This window comes from Haliaeetus albicilla, chromosome 5 (assembly GCF_947461875.1).
Source record: "Haliaeetus albicilla chromosome 5, bHalAlb1.1, whole genome shotgun sequence".
Classification (NCBI taxonomy): Eukaryota; Metazoa; Chordata; class Aves; order Accipitriformes; family Accipitridae; genus Haliaeetus; species Haliaeetus albicilla.
The window spans coordinates 20,238,075-20,257,892 of NC_091487.1; the positions used below are offsets into that span (position 1 = coordinate 20,238,075).

The 19,818-nt window shown below is 36.3% G+C and overlaps 1 protein-coding gene across 10 annotated transcripts in view; it reads left to right on the forward strand.

The window, feature by feature from the left end:
• The window catches only part of EML5 (EMAP like 5), a 121,461-nt gene that overhangs the window by 74,781 nt on the left and 26,862 nt on the right, over positions 1-19,818 (forward strand). For 5 of the 10 annotated variants that reach the window (XR_011324697.1, XM_069783676.1, XM_069783677.1 and 2 more), the window contains exons 26-31: positions 178-379; positions 2,660-2,786; positions 4,379-4,393; positions 17,659-17,737; positions 18,827-18,956; positions 19,644-19,742. Coding sequence is in view for 8 of the 10 variants with exons in the window: in XM_069783676.1 (XP_069639777.1) it covers positions 178-379; positions 2,660-2,786; positions 4,379-4,393; positions 17,659-17,737; positions 18,827-18,956; positions 19,644-19,742 (652 nt within the window). In the remaining 2 variants the exon portion in view is untranslated. Of the gene's footprint in view, positions 1-177; positions 380-2,659; positions 2,787-4,378; positions 4,394-17,645; positions 17,738-18,826; positions 18,957-19,643; positions 19,743-19,818 lie in introns of those variants that run through there. The other 5 variants (XM_069783683.1, XM_069783684.1, XM_069783678.1 and 2 more) reach the window with 3 other exon arrangements.

The following is a 19,818-nucleotide window of genomic DNA, read 5'->3' on the forward strand; positions in this document are numbered from 1 at the left end:
ACATTTCATGAAGCTGCTATAGTAGAGGAACTTGGCAAATCATGTGATGCATACTAATGCAAAACAGCTGAAGCATAAACTGTAGAGAAGTTAGGAACATGTGCACTGGGAACTCATTTCAGTTTTATCTAGCAAACTGGTTAAATTTGATCTGTGCCTTTTCTTCTCCCTTCTTAGGGAAAGTTTGGAAAATTTAAGAGATATGTTGCTCACAGTACCCATGTAACAAATGTCCGTTGGACCTATGACGACAGTTTGTTGGTCACTGTTGGAGGAGCAGACACCTCTTTAATGCTGTGGACTTACGAAGTGGAAGGACATCGGGATAGCAGGCAGTGTGACAGTGAAGAGTCTGATCTAGATTCTGAAGAAGATGGAGGTCAGTAATAATTTGTAAAACTAGCTGGATTATGCTATCTCAAGAAGACTTTATTAATGCAAAACTGCTAATTTAGAACTAATCAGGTTTGATATATGATTGTTTTAATCTTAAATAGTGAAGACACTTCAAAAACATTAAGTAAAATGTCTTTGTGGGGAAAGGACTGATAAACTGTTGTGAAGAAAGTTATAATGAAGTGTTTGACTTACTGCTTTGAGTCAGAGTATATAAAAAGACTCCTGACATCTTTTAAATGAAAAAATATTAAGTGCCAATTATAGGTAACTTCCAAAAATCTATATAGAAAAATACACTCATCACAGTTTGAATTAGGGCACTAATTCTAATGGAATTATGTTGAAATCTGTATAATGTAAGATCATAGTTACCTTGATTTTATAGCATCTGTTTCCATAACACGAACGCGTAGTGGACTGAGGTAGACTGATGTTCATATATGGAACAGTCTATTGCAAGATCATAATATCAATAGTTATAAAGTGTTAATTACATTTCATAGAACTAACTTCCCTTGTTTTTGCCATACTTAATGTTTTCCTTCCATGTTATAATTCCAAGGGTTCATGAGCCTCCAAACTTGTTCTCTGCTCCCAAGTGCAATTTTTTCTCCTTGTCAATTCCTCAGTCTTCAAGCATTTTTAAAGTATCACTGCTACTCTTTCAATAGTACTGTGAAATAAATTAGCTTCAGTTTTCACTAAAATCTGCTAAATGACCAAAGAGATACTTTAAATATTAGAGGCTGTCCTGGTTTCATCTGGGATAGAGTTAATTGTCTTCCTAGTAGCTGGTATAGTGCTATGTTTTTGAGCTAGGTATGAGAAGAATGTTGATAACACACTGATGTTTTCAGTTGTTGCCAAGTAATGTTTAATCTAAAGTCAAGGATTTTTCAGCTTCTCATGCCCAGCCAGCGAGAAGGCTGGAGGGGCACAAGAAGTTGGCACAGGACACAGCCAGGACAGCCGACCCAAACTGGCCAACGGTGTATTCCATACCATGGGATGTCACATCTAGTGTATAAACTGGGGGGAGTCGGGGTGGGGGGTCACTGCTCCCGGACTAACTGGGTGTCAGTTGGCAGGTGGCGAGCAATTGCATTGTTCATCATTTGTATATTCCAATCCTTTTATTATTACTGTTGTCATTTTATTAGTGTTATCATTATCATTATTAGTTTCTTCTTTTCTGTTCTATTAAACTGTTCTTATCTCAACCCATGAGTTTTACTTCTTTTTGCGATTTTCTCTCCCATCCCACTGGGTAGGGGGCGAAGTAAGTGAGCAGCTGCATGGTGCTTAGTTGCTGGCTGGGTTAAACTATGACAGATGCATATTAAATATTCTTTGGAGAAGAATTTTTTTACACTTTCTGCTTAAAAATATTGAAGACTACGTCCACAAAGTAATTTTAACTGCATACAGGGAGACTTGGTCAACTTTACCTTTCTGAATCAAAAACTGCAATTGTCAGAGTTTTTGTTCAGCTTCTGCCTGTGACCTGTTAGCACATACTTGCCCAATAATGTTCCCTAGGCTCTGGTACTTTACACAGAACCCTCTTAAGCTATGTGTTCAAAAATACTCTAAAAGAAAGAGAGGTCTGTTAAGCTTTACAAGAAAAGACATTGACATCTTTTTACACAAAAGTTTCTCTTCATCAGGTCCTTTTAATTTCAGTTAGAGTTAAGAACTATTCATAAAGTTGGCATTAGTAGCCTCGATCTTTGGGGGAAAAAAAAAAAATGGAGGTAAGTAACAACTCTGTCACTATTTAGCTTTTTTGCCACGTTTACTGTAGTACGCATCATCTTGGTGTGCCTGACTGTCCCTAAGCATTGTGTAGGAACCCTGTGCAGACCTCTGGCTTCCACCCTACAGGATGGATCCTGAAATTGAGAACAACCTGGCGCTAAGTCTTCCAGAACTTAACAGCAGGTGTCATGTAGCAAGGTCCTTTGTTAGTGACCCTGAGTTAAGGCCAAGCAGAAATGGGCTAGCTTTGAATGTCCCTTGAATCTTTGTTAATCATTTTTTCCACAAAGATATTATAGAGAATTTTTTTCTTAGAATGCCTTTTATTAACAGTGTTTATGATTTCCAGCTATTCTCTTTCTGTTGTGTATTTATGTTACTAATTATACATGGTATAATTGTTCTTGTAGTCCAGTACATTGTTGAAACCTGCCAAAATTATGATTTTTTTTTTTCCTGGTATCTTATTTTGTTTTGATACTGTTCAATCTGATTTTGTTAGGTTATGACAGTGATGTGACAAGGGAAAATGAAATTAATTACACCATTAAAGCCTTATCAACAAACATTAGACCAATGTTTGGAATTAAGCCTCATCTGCAACAAAAGGAGCCAACCTTAGATGAAAGGTAATTGCTAAATTAAAATTCTAGCCAAGAAAGCAATCTGAAAAGATGATTAATAGTAAAACATAATTATATTGGAATCTATATAACTTTAAATGGTATGTATAAAAAGAGTGGAAATACTTCTTTAAAAAAAAAAAAAATTAAGACAAGTCTTGCCTAAGTACTAGTCTGTATCTTTTTCAGAGAGCACAAAAGACTACAAATGATGTATGTATATTATGTTTGGGGATTTTCTTGAGACAATTATTTGCTGATGTTTGATAATATGTTCTTTTTGAAACTTAAATACCAAGTCGTATCTAGTGATGGCATTATAGGCATGAACCTCTACAATTGTTTTATTGAAAGACAGCTCTCAATTTTTTGGTTTTTTTTTCCAACAAACTAATCTGACTAATTCAGCTGTAATTGCTCGCTGCATTGTTTCTGTGTCCATATAACTTCTACCTTTCTTTGAAAAATTCTGTCCACAGTGGTTCTGCAGTTTCTACTAATGAGTCTTGGAAAATGAAGTTGATTGCTTCGCAGTGTTACTTGTATTGCTTGGTTTGCTTTTGTATGCCTTAGAAGAGAAGGGGGTGGGGAGCAGAGTAGAATAAGACCAGCCAGTAAAGTAGATGTGAAATAAGAAAGAGAATTTATAACCACTAGAGCATAATCTGTTGTAGAATCTGCAGCTGAGCACAGGACCCTGCAAGTTGTTGTTTGTTGCCAGCAAAATAGATGTGGACAGTGTATGTGAGGGAAAAGGAAAGAAGGAATCCTAATACAATACAGTGGCAGTTGAGGAACGCTAGTATTAAAGAGAGGGAAAGGAGGAAACCAACATGGTACAATTAGGTGTAAGGATATACAGAAATAGCAGATTGGAAACTTCCTGCAAGAATGTGAGGAGTTCTGTTATGATGCATATGCTTCTTTCAGCAGTGAAGCTGACAGATCTGTGATGCTCTTGTTGAGTAATGCAACCTGACGTTTGTGGGAGTTTTGGTGTCGTCTTCTATTTTTAAGTTGTGTTGTTGAAGGAGAGAATGGATGCCTGCATATAAAGCTGTAGCTGCCTGTCTTGCATTTAAAATGAGAAATGGTCTTTATGTTTATTAATTAGATGTATTTGATGTGGAAATAAAAAAGAAATAACGTGCATGGTATCAACATTTTGGATTTATATTTACTCTTGTTAATGAAAGCTGTGATTAAAGATTATTTTTTTTTCTTAATGAAATTGTAAACCTCTTGTATTTCTTTGAATAATTGTTTCTGGAAGCTGAGTGAGTTGTGTTTTTCAGTTTCAAATAAAACATTAAAGAAAATTAATTCTGTAGTAAGGTAACAAGGTTCTGATTCAGAATGCATGAAAGTTCATGAAAAAATTCCATTGCCTGTATTGTTTAAAAGTTTGGGGGCCCTAAAACTTCGAAGTAAAATTTTTGTGAAGAATAAAACCAAAATATGGTTACTCTATGCATTTTAACTTCTGTTCTGCTGAAGTTAATATTGTGTAAGCTTGGTAAATGTTTTAGTAAGACTACTTCCATAGATACTAATTTTTATTTTCTTTTTATTTCCCTTTCCTTTTGCTTCCTATGAAGGCAGGGGGTAGTGAGGTAAGTTCATTTACACAGAGTCCAGGATCAAATGCATTTTAATAACTTAAGCTGCTTGGGAAGGTAGTTGTAATTTGAAATAGAAGTGAAGGCTTTAACTCTTTACTATTAAATAGTAGCTTGTTAATGGGTAGAAAAGGGATAAGGGACAAAGAATAAGCCCAGTTCTCAGAGCAGGCATAAGTGAGTACTAAATAAGAGTATTTGGGAAGAGGTGATCAAATATCATCCTCTTTTCCTCAGTACTTTGGAGTGGCTAAAGGAACAGCTTGGCTTAAGTAGCTATAGTCAGAGAACTTGCTGGACTTCTGTAAGACTATATTACAGTGTTGGTGTAGATGTCCAACATGGAATAAAAAGTGCAGGGAGCATGTTGTAGAGATGCCAGAAGTGGCTATGCAAGCAGTATCACCATGTCTGCACCACTGTGTTGGAAATAATAAAGCTTCAGGGATGAGAGGGGCACTATTGACTTGACTGCAGCATTTTGGCAATGCACCTATACTACCTAAGGACCTGAGCTGCTAGGTCCACATAGCATTCATATGACATGCAGAGTCACTAGCTTAGGTGCCAGCATTAGGTAATGAGGTTTTGCACATACTTTATTTAGAATATATGCATACACAAAAATATGCTCTTGCATTTGTAGCACAACAAATCCTTAGGCTGTAGGCTACCCTTCAGACTTGTAGACTGAGCTGCGAGGACACTTGGAGCCACACTGGTTAAGAAAGGAGAACCCCTCTCGTACCTGCCTGGACCCTGCTTCCACAGTGAAATCACATCCCCATGGTGACAGATGATAGAATTGTGTTAATCTCTGTGTATCCTTCTGCAGACACCACTGTCTCCATCTGAATTTTAGATGATACCACTAGCAACCTTTATCAAATTAATTCTGTTTTTAGGCTTTTAAAAAAATGTGTTACCTGTGAAGTCAGTGTTTCTGTATAAGTTATACAGAGCATGTGCAACTAAAATAGACTTTTCTTCTGTGTTTGTTCATTTACAGGGTATTTGGGTATATTGCTGTGGTGGGTTGACCCTGGCTGGATGCCAGGTGCCCACCAAAGCTGCTCTGTCGCTCCCCTCCTCAGCTGGACAGGGGAGAGAAAATATAATGAAAGGATCATGAGTCAAGATAAGGACAGGGAGAGATCACTCAGCAATTACTGTCAGAGGCAAAACAGACTCGACTTGGGAAAAATTAATTCAATTTATTACCAATCAGATCAGAGTAGGGTTAAGAGAAATAAAACCAAATCTTAAAACACCTTGCCCCCACCAGTCCTTTCTTCCTGGGCTTAACCAAGTTCTTTACCTCCTCCCCCCAGCAGCAGAGCGGGATGGGGAATGGGGGTTGCGGTCAGTTCATCACACATTCTCTGCCACTCGCTTCCTCCTCAGGGGGAGGACTCCTCACTCTTCCCCTGCTTCAGCATGGGGTCCCTCCCATGGGAGACAGTTCTCCACAGACTGCTCCTACATGAGTCCTTCCCACGGGCTGCAGTTCTTCACAAACTGCTCCCACATGGGTCCTTTCCGCAGGCTGCAGTCCTTCAGGCACAGACTGCTCCAGTGTGGGTCCCCCACAGGGTCACAAGTCCTGCCAGAAAACCTGCTCCGTGGGCTCCTCTCTCCACGGGTCCGCAGGTCCTGCCAGGAGCCTGCTCCAGCGCGGGCTTCCCACGGGGTCACAGCCTCCTTCGGGCACCCACGTTGCTCCAGCGTGGGGTCCTCCATGGGCTGCAGGTGGAGATCTGCTCCACCGTGGACCTCCCTGGACTGCAGGGGGACAGCCTGCCTCACTGTGGTCTTCCCCACGGGCTGCAGGGGAATCTCTGCTCCGGCGCCTGGAGCACCTCCTCCCCCTCCTTCTTCACTGGCCTTGGGGTCTGCAGGGTTGTTTCTCTTACATGTTTTCACTCCTCTCTTCGGCTGCAGTTGCACAGTATTTTTCCTCCTTCTTAAATTTGTTCTCCCAGAGGCGCTACCACTGTCGCTGATGGGCTCGGCCTTGGCCAGCAGCGGGTCTGTCTTGGAGCTGGCTGGCATTGGCTCTGTTGGGCATTGGGGAAGCTTCTAGCAGCTTCTCACAGAAGCCGCCCTGCTACCAAAACCTTGCCATGCAAACCCAATACAGCTGCTCAGAGTGTGGGTAGTACATCTGTGGCATTCCATGTTATGCGTAGGCTTATTATATTGACTGCCAAACATCAGAAGAGATACGCTTCTTGTAGTAACATTTTATTGGATGCCTTGTATTCTTGGGATCACAGGGACACACCAGTGTCGAATGTGCTTCTGAGAATGTCTTTCAAGTAATTTTGACTTTGCGTTTAAAGGAGATTCCTTATCAGAAAGTATCTGAACCTCTTGTACTATTGAGTGTAGGAAGAGTTTAATTCTCTGTGGGAGAAGATGGAGATAAATACTACCAGATAACTGAACTCTAAGGCTATGTATAAAGACTTTAAAGACAATACCAAAAATATAGTTACTACTTAAGATTATTGTACCTGACAGCTGAAGTGGAATTCATAAACCCTAGCTGAGTAGTGAAGTTCCCTCTATATAGAAGGAATATGATTTTTAGTATCCAGAGTATTAAATGAGGTAGGCAATAGGAAGACACTAAAGGAAGAAGCATACCAGACATCTCATCTGTTTCCTACTTCTGTCTCACAAAAGCAAATCTGTGAGGCCAAGAGTTGTAGTCCGGGACCATGGCCTGGATTTAGAGTCAGAAATTACTCAGCTGGGTACCAAAAATTTATTTACTAAAAATATTTTGATTGAAATATTATTAAAAAGGTTAAGTTGATCTCACCTTTTATGTTGTAAGTAGTAGGATGACATAGAAAATTGGAGTTTTAGGCCATTAGTCTATCAAATTCAAATACACATTAACAGGTGGGTCAAAACAGTGTCACCCCTTTTTGCTAAAGCTCTGCAGAAAGGAATGAAAGAATCTCTGGGGTCAGAAGGGGAGAATAAGCAAAAGAGGCTGCAGAACACTGCAGTCTGGTGGGTAGATAACTTCTCTGTGAAGTATGGAACATCAGAGTCTGCTTTTGGTGTAGCATTGTAATTTTCTTCCAGTGACCCTTAATTCAAAATGTAAGTGCAATTCACAGAACAGGAATTGGAGCAAAGAATTATTTTTGCTCTCCAACAGAGGTAGTGTCTTGTTCTTAATTTTTTGGTTTTGCTCATAAATTATATTTTTTCCTTGCAATAGCAGATTGTAAAAAAAAATTTTGTTTTCCCCTTGAGCACAGTTTTACTAGGAGCAGTGGACATTTCTATGTTGTAATCATTTTTGTGGCTGACACATTAACTTGAGATACGAGTTGCATCAACTTGTACTTCTAGGCAGTACTGCCCTTATTTTTTCCTTCAGGACAAACATGATTTTCCCCAGCTTCTCTGGGACTTTTTTTTTTTTTCTTTTGAACAATCTTATCTAAGCAATTCAGTATTTAAAAGAAAATAGAGAGGTATTCTTTGAAAATAAGAGATGCTAGTGCGATAAAAGGTGATATGCTGAATAGAAATATGTCGAAGCCTCAAATTTCAGGCACTTTTAAAAAAAAACTTATGGATGCTAGAACTCAAGATTTCATTCAGATTCAGTCGGTTTAAGGTCTGCTTGCAGTGTAGTTTAAGGCCACCTCTGCTAATGATATGCCATTCTCTAGTAGTAAAATTACCATAATATATTATTGACATGGGAATACTTATTTTAACTTCTGTTGAAAACAAAATGGCATTGGCTGTGAGGCAGCACTTATGTCTTTGATTTTAATTATTTATAAATTCTGAATAATAATATTAAAAGTATTTTTATGTAAGAAGATGCCTACTTTGTGTCTAATGTCATTGTGTAATAGCTTTATGGATATTCAGCCGCACAAAATAAATTGGAAAACCGTTTCTATCCTTTACTAAAAGTTCTTTCTTAGTATGTTTTTGTGCAAGGTAAATTGCTCAGAAGAAAAATGCATCATGGATGGTTAATTTTGAAAACACTTCTGGCTCAGATGCTCCCTGAACTGCATATCACTGGAGGTTTGGGGGAAGAATTTGTAGGATATCACTCCATTCTTATTCTGTTCTTATACTCCCTGAAGCATTTGCTATTTGTCACTGTCAAAGGAAGATGCTGTGATTAATGTACCTTACATAAGAATGGCTGTACCAGGACATCTCAAAACTAAACAACCAGGAATTCTGGTTTAATTTTTCACCATAAATTTACCATACTAAAAATTTGCAAGCAACTAAGACCTCTGATAGAGTTTGTCTCTCATAGTCATCACTATCCTGTTTTCTTAATACATACCATTACTCAGTCCATGTGCTGAGATCTCTTGTATGGGAAGATCCCAGTGTTTGATATTTTTTGAAAATTCTTTAGGTGCTCTGCATCTACTCCCAGATGCAATTCAAAACCAGGCATTGTGACAAAATTGCTTCCGAATTTATTTTTTTTTCTTGAGGGTTTTTTATGTGTGTGGACGGACATAAGCAAAAATACATAATGTATTTTAGATCCTTGTGTATTTATAATGGAAAGGGAACTAACAAACTATTTACAAACTAGTCCTTTACTGATCCAGAAGTGAGCAATTTTTTTTACCTGATACAGACAGTAAATAAACCTCAATTGTACTTCCAAGGGCGTGAGAGAGGGAGGAAGCTACTGAAATGAGGCTTCTTTTATCTGAACCTTACAATTATCACCTTGTAATTGCCACTGAAAGAGAAATGCAGAGATTTTACACAAACATCTTCTGTACATTTTGGATCAATGAACAGAATGCAATTACATTTTTTTGCTTACTGGTTTAGTGACTGTGATATGAATATAAATAGCACAAATTCCAAAGTTCTTTTTGTAAAAAAATGGCTTTATCCTCTCCTTTTGCTCTGTCAACTTGTGTGATTTGGGAGAGGGGAGAAGCCAGGAATCAAAATTAGAAATTATAGCAAGGAAGTTTCTATTAGCAGCTTCTTCCCTCTCTGTTCACCCTATTTGCAGAATGTTAGATTACAGGAAAGTTTAAATTTTAAGTTAAAAAAAAATTTTTTTAACCGTTTTAGAAAGAAAGCAGGGTTTTCTGAAGCTAACCTTTCTGTGAATCAGTTTCTGCACATTGGAATGTACATTAGTGTGGGGCATTAACCTTGAGACTGAAATCCCTGAAATTTTTGGAGATTTTCTTCACAAGCAAGAATTTCGTTATTATTAGTTACTAGTATTACTGTGTCTCTGAGCACTAGCGATAGACTAGAACAACATTATGGAAAGGAATGGTCTCCCTTTACCAGTTGGAGGCAATTTTTCCTCCCAAAGCTGAGCTAAAACTCATGTCTTTGAGGAAATCAAAAAGCCAGTTACCCAAGGTATCAAGGCTTACCAGATAATCTCCAGTCTTGAATGCAAGGAAGAAAACCTGTTTGTTTTGCAACTAAAATAATCAGATGTGACCAGGAAAGAAATGTCTAGAGGAGTGATTGCATGGCCCAGTGATGAGGGTTGGAAGATTTGTTACTCAGGTTATGATCTGTGTAGACTGACTTTATCAACAGAACCTAAGATATTTGAACAACATGCATTTATTGAAGACCTTGAGGATAGCTGGAACACAGGCATATTGCTGGATAGGTTGAATACAGCTCCACATAATACTTCAGTGATGAAGAAAGTCAGCACAAAAGCCTCTTATGAAACTGCCTTGTACCAGTTAGGCATCCGATCATATCTCCATATATGTAAATATTTGCCAGGTGATAATTAGATATATCACATGTGGTCCATGTGGAAAATCTTGTTCCATACTTAAATCATAAGATTGAGGAAGCAGAATTGGAGATTAAAGAATTGAAACTGCCAAATGAAAGCTAAAAATTTTCCACTGACGATGTGAACGTTTGGTTCAGTGGACTCAGGAAAATTGTAAGAGCAAACTGTGCTTCATTCTTGGAGAATTTCCCCTCTGTAGCGCTCATTCTGAAAAATATCTGAAAGTGTTTGAATTCTGTAGTCCTTGAAGAATTGCATGTTATTGACTGTAAAACCTGTTCAAGATACATTTGAAATTTATTGGGAGAAAAGGTTTAGCTGTTTTCTGTATGAAGAAATATTGCATCAGTCTTGCATTGCAGAATAAAATTGGAAGTAATTAGAAGAGATTCACTAAAACAGATTATTTTCATTGGTGGGAAAAAAGAATCCATTTCTAAGTTGTTAACAGTTTTCTTAATTTTCTGGTAAGTTTTCCCTAACAGATGAGAGAAGAATAATTTTTGCTTCACCTGTAAGTGAAAAAGACTGATAACTAGTATCCTCCTTGCTGCACTGGAATTGCTTGGTAGTTCTTAAAAGCAAATTGAAACAAAGGAAGTGTATCTGCTAATCGGACTAATGAAAAGTGCCCATGCATAGTACAAATACTAGGAAATAATCTGTACATGCCCATATATTCTGATGGTTAATAATGATTTTTTGCTAGTCAAAGTATAGGAGTATGCATCATACGTGACTGAGAAAACCCATCCAGTGCAACAAATTTGTGAGGCAGATGCTGAAATATCTTCAGTCAACAAAACTGAATTAAATAATCATCAAAACCCAGTATATTTCAGCAGTCCTCAGTACTCCACATATTTTGACTAGCTGAGATAGTTGTATTTTAGTATAACTGAATGTATTTTTATGAGTGAACTTGAACATCTGTCTTTAATAGTGAGTTGGCTGTTCTATCTATCAGCTCATTTTGGGAAGTTAAACCTGCACAACCTTTCTCTGAGTAATTCAGGTGTTGTGTTTGTCAACTCTTTGAACACTTGATATACTCCAGAGGTTTTTGTGTCTGCTTCTGCTTTCTTTCTCTGTTTACAGTAGGAATCATTCCTAAGAATTATATTCTCATGCCAACACATGTTCATAGTTCCCATTTAAGTGAATGGGGAGTTTTCTGTACAAAGAAGAGATTTACATAACTCATGAAGTTGTGAGTAATTCCCTTGAAAAAGAAGTATACAAACCAGAAAGTCAATAATAATTATTTCTATGAATAATTCACTGACACCTAGCTTTGAGCCAAACTTGTAAAAGTAATCCTTTTCTTTTTCCCACCTGCTGCTGAAAAGAGGTTCCAGGTAATGCTTTTGTTTTGCTATTTAGTCCATATTTTACTGTCATCTCCCATTTTCCTTAAAAAGCCATCTGTCATGTTGGGTGCTATACCATGCACCTGTCACTCTTCAGAATATTACTGTATTACAAATTTTAAATTTATATGTGTTCATTATAGTTCTGTTCCATACAATAAGCTAGATATTTATTTACCTACCAATATAAAATTAACCACATGGACCATTAAACTTGCCTTTGTTTTACAAATAGTATTTTTCAATAGTATTTATTAAAATATAGAGGTTAGCACTCTCTCCAGTCCCTAGGGCACAGCTATCCACCTCAAAAGTGGATTGTTTTATATTTGATGGGACAGTCTCACCTGACATGTCAAGGTGTATATATGTTGCTAAATTATTTAAGTATTAGATTACCTATATCCACATTAGTGTGTACAAAATGACACTTACTACTCATAGGACACATGAAAATGATTATGACTAATAGTTGTCAAGAAGCAGTATTTAAAAACTACCAGGTTTCATTATCTTCTAATGGAAATCAGACCTCTAAAAGTTTCACAGGTGACTTTGAAAATCTTACCAAGAGTAAATGGAAGAACTCCTCCTTATTTTAAAATTAATTCTCTACTTCATACTTGCCAACACCTTTTGGGGAGGGCAGTGAAAATCACTTCATGCTGAAGGCTAGTGCAAAATCAATTGCTAAGTTCTCTCCAAGTCCCCGAAAGTACGAGGTGCAGCTACGGTGATCCTCACAGGAAGGGACTTTTTCTTTTGTACCAACAGCTGTAATTTGCTTTATGAAATCATGCCCAAAAACCCACTTGGATTTTTAAAACAGAAATAAATGTTGTAATTGACATTGTCATAAGTTACCATGGAACTCAAAGAATTGATGGCAGTTTATATTGACCACGGAAGACCATACCTTGTTCTGTAAATAACTTAGAAACTCAGTATCAATAATAAAAATAGGGAGTGAAATACAACAACATTATACAAGACAACATGGGTAGCAGTATCAATAATACTGAAACTATGTCTGAAACCATGAAAAAGAAATTTCTTTGTTTTACAGACTACTTCAAAATGCTTGTATTCCTTTTTTATGGTCTCTTAACAAGAAATATTAAAATATACCGATTCTATTTTCATGTTGAAAATAAAGTGCCAATATTAAGGTATTTATTTCCCCTGTGATAGATGGCCGAAACTTTCCTTCCACATGTTCAAACTGACCCCATCCATATGTGCATTCACCCCAAAATGTTATTCATGCTCTGCTTCCCATCTTTTGCACACAGTTTTTGAGCATGCAGCCAGTTACATGTGGGTATATGACCACTGTGTGTTGTATATGCCATTAGTCACTTTCCTGCACATTAAATAGTAAATGAAAAATATCTTCAGCTTTCGCACCTTTAAAAAAAGCACTTGGAAAATGTATTCTGGTGTCCTTCAACTTTCCTGCATTTAAATGCACAGGTTGTCATCTTGAATCTTAAATGGGGAAAAGAATACATACGTGCTTGTAATTTGCATTCCAGTTCCACTGCTCTGAATCAATATAGTCTTTCATAGATGGGTACTTGTATAAATTGTTTAGGTCACCTGTGAGATAATATAGCTGAGTATAAATTGTCAAGTCAGGTTTTACTGACTAATGGACATTCACTTTATTCTTTTGTATGATAATGTACAAATGTAAATGTACTGCAATGATTGGCTAAGGATGGATATCAACCTATATTTGTATCTGTTTGTCTGTACAGCCTTTAAGTATAGATGGTCTTTTCAAGCGGCTGTATAATGTGAGATTGTTTTACCTCTTCTCCCATTCTGTCACGAGGGATTAGCAGACAGTAGACGTTATAAAAATGCCACATTCTAGATCCAAGGAGCAGACAAATCTTCATTTCCAGTCAGTTCAGTTCCAGTACCATTGAGCCTGTGCCAGAACCATGTCCTTTCAGTTTTTACTGCTTTCATGAAACTTCAGATATGGTCTCCTGCTTTATTCAGTTTTTCTGCTTTTTTTTGTCTCTAACTCACTTTTCCCTCCATCTTTCAGGGACATAAATGAAATGGGGGGGGGGGGGGGGGAGTCATAGAAATGAGGCTTAAGTGCTCTGTGTCAAATGTGAGGGTGACAAGTGGAAGAAGGGCTCTTTATGCTATGTTCTATCAATTTCTAGAGCAATAGTAATAAGACTGTTGGATTGTCCATCACAAATCAGAAATTAAAAAGATAAGGTATTTGGAAGCATTCTGGAGTGAGCAGGAGATTTTTATAGCTGCTTCATAGGATGAGAGAAGAGGTAACGTGCCAGTGGAGAACTAGTGAACATTGATACCATTTATTATAGGTTCCTCATTTTCCCCCTTCTCTGATTCTTGGGGAAACTAATGGTTAGGACCAACAGAATCACTGGTATACAATCTGCCAATTTTCAGCACTTCAGCTTTGTTCCTGATTTTCATTTTTAAAAAGAGAAAGGTACATGTTGTGTTTGCTTAATTTAAAAATGTATTTAAAGTCAACATTATGTAAGTGGTTTTTAAGCAACTACTTTTGTATAAGTGTTTCTTAGGAACTTTTTGCATTTGTAAGTGTGCTCCTAGTTATCTAATAAATGAGCAGCAATTATGGAGGTATCAAAGGAATTAAGGAATTTTAATTATAATTCAAAGTAATAAATTGTAGGTGGGAAAAAGATTGGTTAGCAGTGCTTAATATCATTAACCTGTTACACAAATCAGGTATTAGATATATTTCAATAACTATCATTCTTACCCATAAAATAACAGGATATGTATAATCATAGGTATGTACAATTCATTTAACCGTTAACCCTGTTCATTCTTCAAAGACTTTTGATTGCACAGGCAGAGAACTGGTTATTATTTTGCCATTTAACTTCAGAGATCGTAAGCACTAGAATTTGTTCAGTTTTAAGCAGTACTTATATTCATATGCAAAAAAAACCCCCCAGACCCACTCCAAAACCCAAACAAAGCTTTATTTGTTAATATTTTGGGAGGCCAGTGTGACCATTTCAAAAAAGATATTAGGGAAAAAAGTTCTTTATGAAAGAAGAGGGAATCTTAATGTAAATTTACCTCAGAAGTTTCAAGCTGTCTGATTCCTGCCCCCCCACCCCAGCAAATTTGAATTGGACCTGGGCTGCATTACTTTCTCTCTGTCTCTTCATTTACTTGAATGAATAAGGGCAAGTTTTTATTCTCTGTATCACTGAAGTGCTTTCAGAAAGCCCATTCCCCATACAGAATCTGTACCTTCCGGTTTTTGTTCAGTAGCTTTACTTGATCCAATTTGAGTAGCACACAGTGATAAGAAGGTTTCTGTGGTACTGGGAGATCCCTGTTACCTCTTGATTGATGTATTTGTAACTGAAAGTGCTCATGTACTGTGAAGGTGGGGAACAAATATGGTGAAAGATTTTCCTCTGCAAAAGTTTAGATGATCTCTCTCCATATGTATTTAATATGATAAACGTTGTGACCTATTGGGAGTGTTTTCTGTTGATAATTTAGAAACTTCTAAATAAAAGTGTAGTTTCTTTGGTTTTTCAAATTAGAAAGTGAGAATTTTAATCATACTTAGTGATACTATTGTTGTAATATGACAGGCTAGATGAGAGGATGCTAGGAGTCAGTGGTGATAGGACACAGAGAAGAAAAGACCAGGAAAATAGCTGGAGGGGCTAGGAATTTCACATCAGGTATAAGATCTGGAAAGAGCTGGTTGAGACACTAGTGATTGGAGAGTGGTCATGAAATTGGATGTTGGGATTGCTGACAGAAATGGGATGTATTCCTTGCTTCCTGTACTGGCCAACATGCCTGTATAGATGATGAGGGCAGCCCAGACTGTGCTTGGTTTGCTTTTCGTTCTCTTTTCCAAAAGTTAGGAGAATACTTTTTCACCTTCACACACTAAGGGACAGGATACTGTAGCTGTGAGCTAGGTCTAGGCTGTATCTGAAAAGCAAATTCAAATGCTTTGCTTTTCTGTCTCAATGTATGTGAATTCCTTCTAACTGGAAACCTCAGAGAGGAAAAAAAGATCTGTAACTGAGGACCTTTGAGAATGAAGTCTGGGGGTACATTCCCACCAGATATATTTCGAGCAGGAGTGAAAGAATGTATTTAAATGCTGCTATCTTTTAATATTTGTCTCTGAGTGAGAAGAACTTTAGTGCGTGTACACATTGGACTCCTTTACCAACCTGCATTGCTATATATGGTAGATGTCCCCACATTTTGCCTTTACTGACAGTTTATTAGAAGTCTGTTTTCCAAGAGTAAGAATCTTGGAGTAGCAAAAACCAAGTGTTAGACTACCATTCTTTGTGAAGTTATAAAAATCTTCCTCCATACTTCCATTAGTGTTCTCTGTTTTAATTTGCACTTATTTATCAGTTAATATAAAATATGAGCCTTAGTTATTTTCCTTCATGCCTTGACTTTTCTTTTTAACTTTAAATTATTATTTCATACTTTGCTCTGATAAGAATTTGTTTAATGCAGCCCGTATTCCCTCCCTGCAAAAAGACTTACTGTGTTAACTGTCAAATGTAAAGTAACAATATTTCTTTTTGGATCTGGATTTGTGTTTTCTATTGTAAAGATTTTACATTTCATAAAATCTAGATTTATGGTGCTGAATTAAATATTTCGAGTACCTCCCTCTGGCCCTATCTAACACAATAGCGAGTTTTACTAAACTTTATCATGTTTGGGTGATCCAGGCATCTGTCAGACTTCTTTACCAGACAGAAATTTTTCACCTGTTTTTCTTTTGTAATTTTTTTTTTTTCCATAGGTACTTCACAGGCTTCTAAGCATAGAGGAAGTAACTGAAGTGTCTCAGAACACAGTTTATAGTTGCACTGTAATTTGCATTATAATATGTACACATTTTTTGATTGGTGTTACGGCATCAAATTATACTAAAATTAGGCAGGGAAAATTGAGGAATAAAGCTCAGAAAATAGTATTGTATTTTAATAACTGAAAAAATACTTTTTGAATGTAGTTCAAAATATACAGTGTACAAACAAATCATAGTCTATTGTTCTTAGAAAAGACACAGTGATTTGCATCAAAGTCATCATTCAAGAGCAGAGATGGAATTAAAAGTACTTCATACTAAAAAGGGAATATGAAAGAGAGCTGACCTTTTGCTTTATGTGTGGTATTAGTTTGCCACACTGCCTACTGGATTAAATCAACTGGATTTCATTTAATTGTTACGTAGAATTTATTTTTAAATGAGTTGTTCCTCTTAAGGGTCAAACTTACAGGTTTCTTTTCATGGCCACGTGCTGTATATATAGAGTCAATAACAAATGCTCCTGCAAATTACTAGAAATAACTGCATGATTTTGATAAATAGGACTTATTTGTTTGTATGTTTCTTTGTATATGAACAGTTGAAAGATATGTTACAGATATTTATCAAATATATCTAATTGAGATTTCTTAATTAAATCTGCACTATTCAGAACAGTGGAACATAAGTTATGGCTGATATTCATGCATTTGCATGGTGATGGTTTACATCCAACTAAGCGCTGATCATTAACTTGTTTCTGTTGATATAAGAGCAAATGCGCAAATGTACCTGGAGTTCTCTACAAACTATTACAAAAATAGGAAAAGCTAGGGCCTACTGAAGGCATGTGGGAACAGGAATGACTCTCTTAAGTATTTAAATTAATCAGGTAAGCCTTTAAAGTTTATGCAATAAAATTGCTACAGAGAAGATTGAAGTACCTTAAGAATATAGCATGAAAAAGCTAAGAATGTTATATCAGTGGTCATTCATTGTAAAACAAGCTTTTGCATTAACCTCATGGATTGTTGAAGAATTGTTGGAAAACCTAGCATGTTAAACAAAGGTGTGGGGTTTTTTTCCTTTGACAGAGGTATTTTTTAAAAGATGAATACAAATATCAGTTAAGTAGGATAGGGCTATAAGTTTTCCATATGCAGTAGCAGGTTGGAAGGTACTGTGTTAGTATGGAATGGGTGACGGACAGCCTTCTCTTATTCACAGTTCTTTATTTCAGACCACCAGTTAGTAGGGCATTGCCACAGCCGGAGAAACTTCAGACAAATAATGTTGGGAAAAAAAAGAGACCTATAGAGGTAAGAAAAACATTGATCACTTCCTCTTCCTCTCCTTTTAGGATTTTTTTTTTTTTGCCAGAAATTGACACATTTGTGGACTCACTAAATGATTGTTTCATTTTAAATGTATTAAAGATGGAAATATTGAATAGTGAATAAACAGCAAAAAAAGTGGGAGAGAACTTTTTTTTGTAAATCTAAAAAAGCCTGATATTACTTTTTCTTGCAAATGAAATGGAGCACAACTTAATTCTTAGTAACAATAAAATTTTTAAATGCACTGCATAGAAAGCAGTATGTCCTGTTTAGATAATTGGATTGTTAGTGGGTTTATTATTGCTAATAAAACTAAACATCTTTTACTGCAAAATTTTTTAAAATTTATTTTAAAACTTCATTTAAAATTCATCATTGTTGACAGTTTTAAAAATAAAATAATTTTTAAAAAATCTATTAACGATGCCTTTAGCTCAGGCATCTTTTTCTTTTTTTTTTTTTTTCCCCCATTACATGGCCAATGCAAATAAAGTACTCAATCTGAAGTGGAAATTTCATCTCACCTTCAGAAATGCAGTTCTTCGTATCAGCTGAAATATTTTCTACAACATGAACCAAAATGTTTGGTGTAGCATAATAAACAGCCTTTTGCCATCAGTGTTCTAGAAGTTTTAGGCTATAATTCAGCTTTCTTAATTGCCAGCTGGAATTAAATTGTGGACCAGTGTTTGTCATTCTTTGTTTCTTAGTATCTTCTGCATCAAAAGAGCTGTGTTCTTCTTGGCTCACTGTAATTTATTTATTTATATGAATGAGTATGAGTATCTCTTTCTGTGTATATACACATGTGTGTGTATGCACATATAAATATTCTACAGCATCCACCAAACAGAGATCATAGGATGATATGACTGTGTACGACAAGAATGAGCAGCAATGTAAGCTGACAAGGAAGGCAGGATCTCAGTTTCTGTTGGTTTGAGACATCGTTAAACTCTTTTTCCTTTACTGCATAAGGACATATTTGAAAAATAAAATCCTGGAAAACATTTTAAAGTTCATAATTGCTATAAGGTTTTGAGTATCTAATAGATGTAAATATCTTTTTAGGACCTAATTTTGGAGCTGGTATTCGGGTACCGAGGCAAGGACTGCAGAAACAATGTGCACTATTTGAATGATGGTGCTGATGTAATATATCATACTGCATCTGTTGGGATCTTGTATAATGTGGCAACAGGTAGGAGAAAACCCACTTGAGGAAAAATGTTTCTTCACACACATGGAGTTACAGTTTATGAAGTTACTGGTATGCTTTAAATCTTATACTAGTATGTGGAAAAATTATGATTTGTTGCCGAAAATTCGTTCTGTAGAGAAGATTCATAATAGCTGCATAAGCAAACTAAATATATTGAAATGTTTCTGGTGACTGAATTGTGAAGGAAGTAAAGATTTGATTATTTTGGTATTAGCTTTCTGAAATTTGCTTGTTAAAATGATGACAGAAACGAAAACAACTGAACAATGAGGTCTTTGTAGTTTAACGTTTCTTCTAAGAGTAAGTTAATTATTTTTCATTTGGTTTACTTTTCAGTCCTCCATATCACATACATTCATTCCCAATAATCAATTTAGTTTAAATAACTTAGACCTTTTAAAGAGTAACACAATGCCATTCGTTTCTGTGATATTTAAGCAACTTGATGTAGAAAACTTGAGGGAATAGTTTGGAGTTATTGACTGCTATTTGTTAAAATAGAGGAAAAAAATTAGGAGTTTCTGTTTCCTGGTTTTAAGCTCCAAACTGCAACATCACCATAATGCTGTTTTCTAACAAATATTACAAAATTTTCAAACATTAACCATGTCTATGTGTGTATAAATGTTTTAATTAAAGTGGGACTTTTTTATTTTATTTTTTTAGGCTCTCAGTCTTTTTACCAGGAACACAATGATGATATTTTGTGCCTCACTGTAAATCAGCACCCCAAGTTTACCAACATAGTGGCAACTGGCCAAGTAGGTATGTTTGTATTTTTGTAAAAAGAAATTAACATAAAAGCATGCAATTAGGGCTTTGTGAGTTCATGATAAATCAC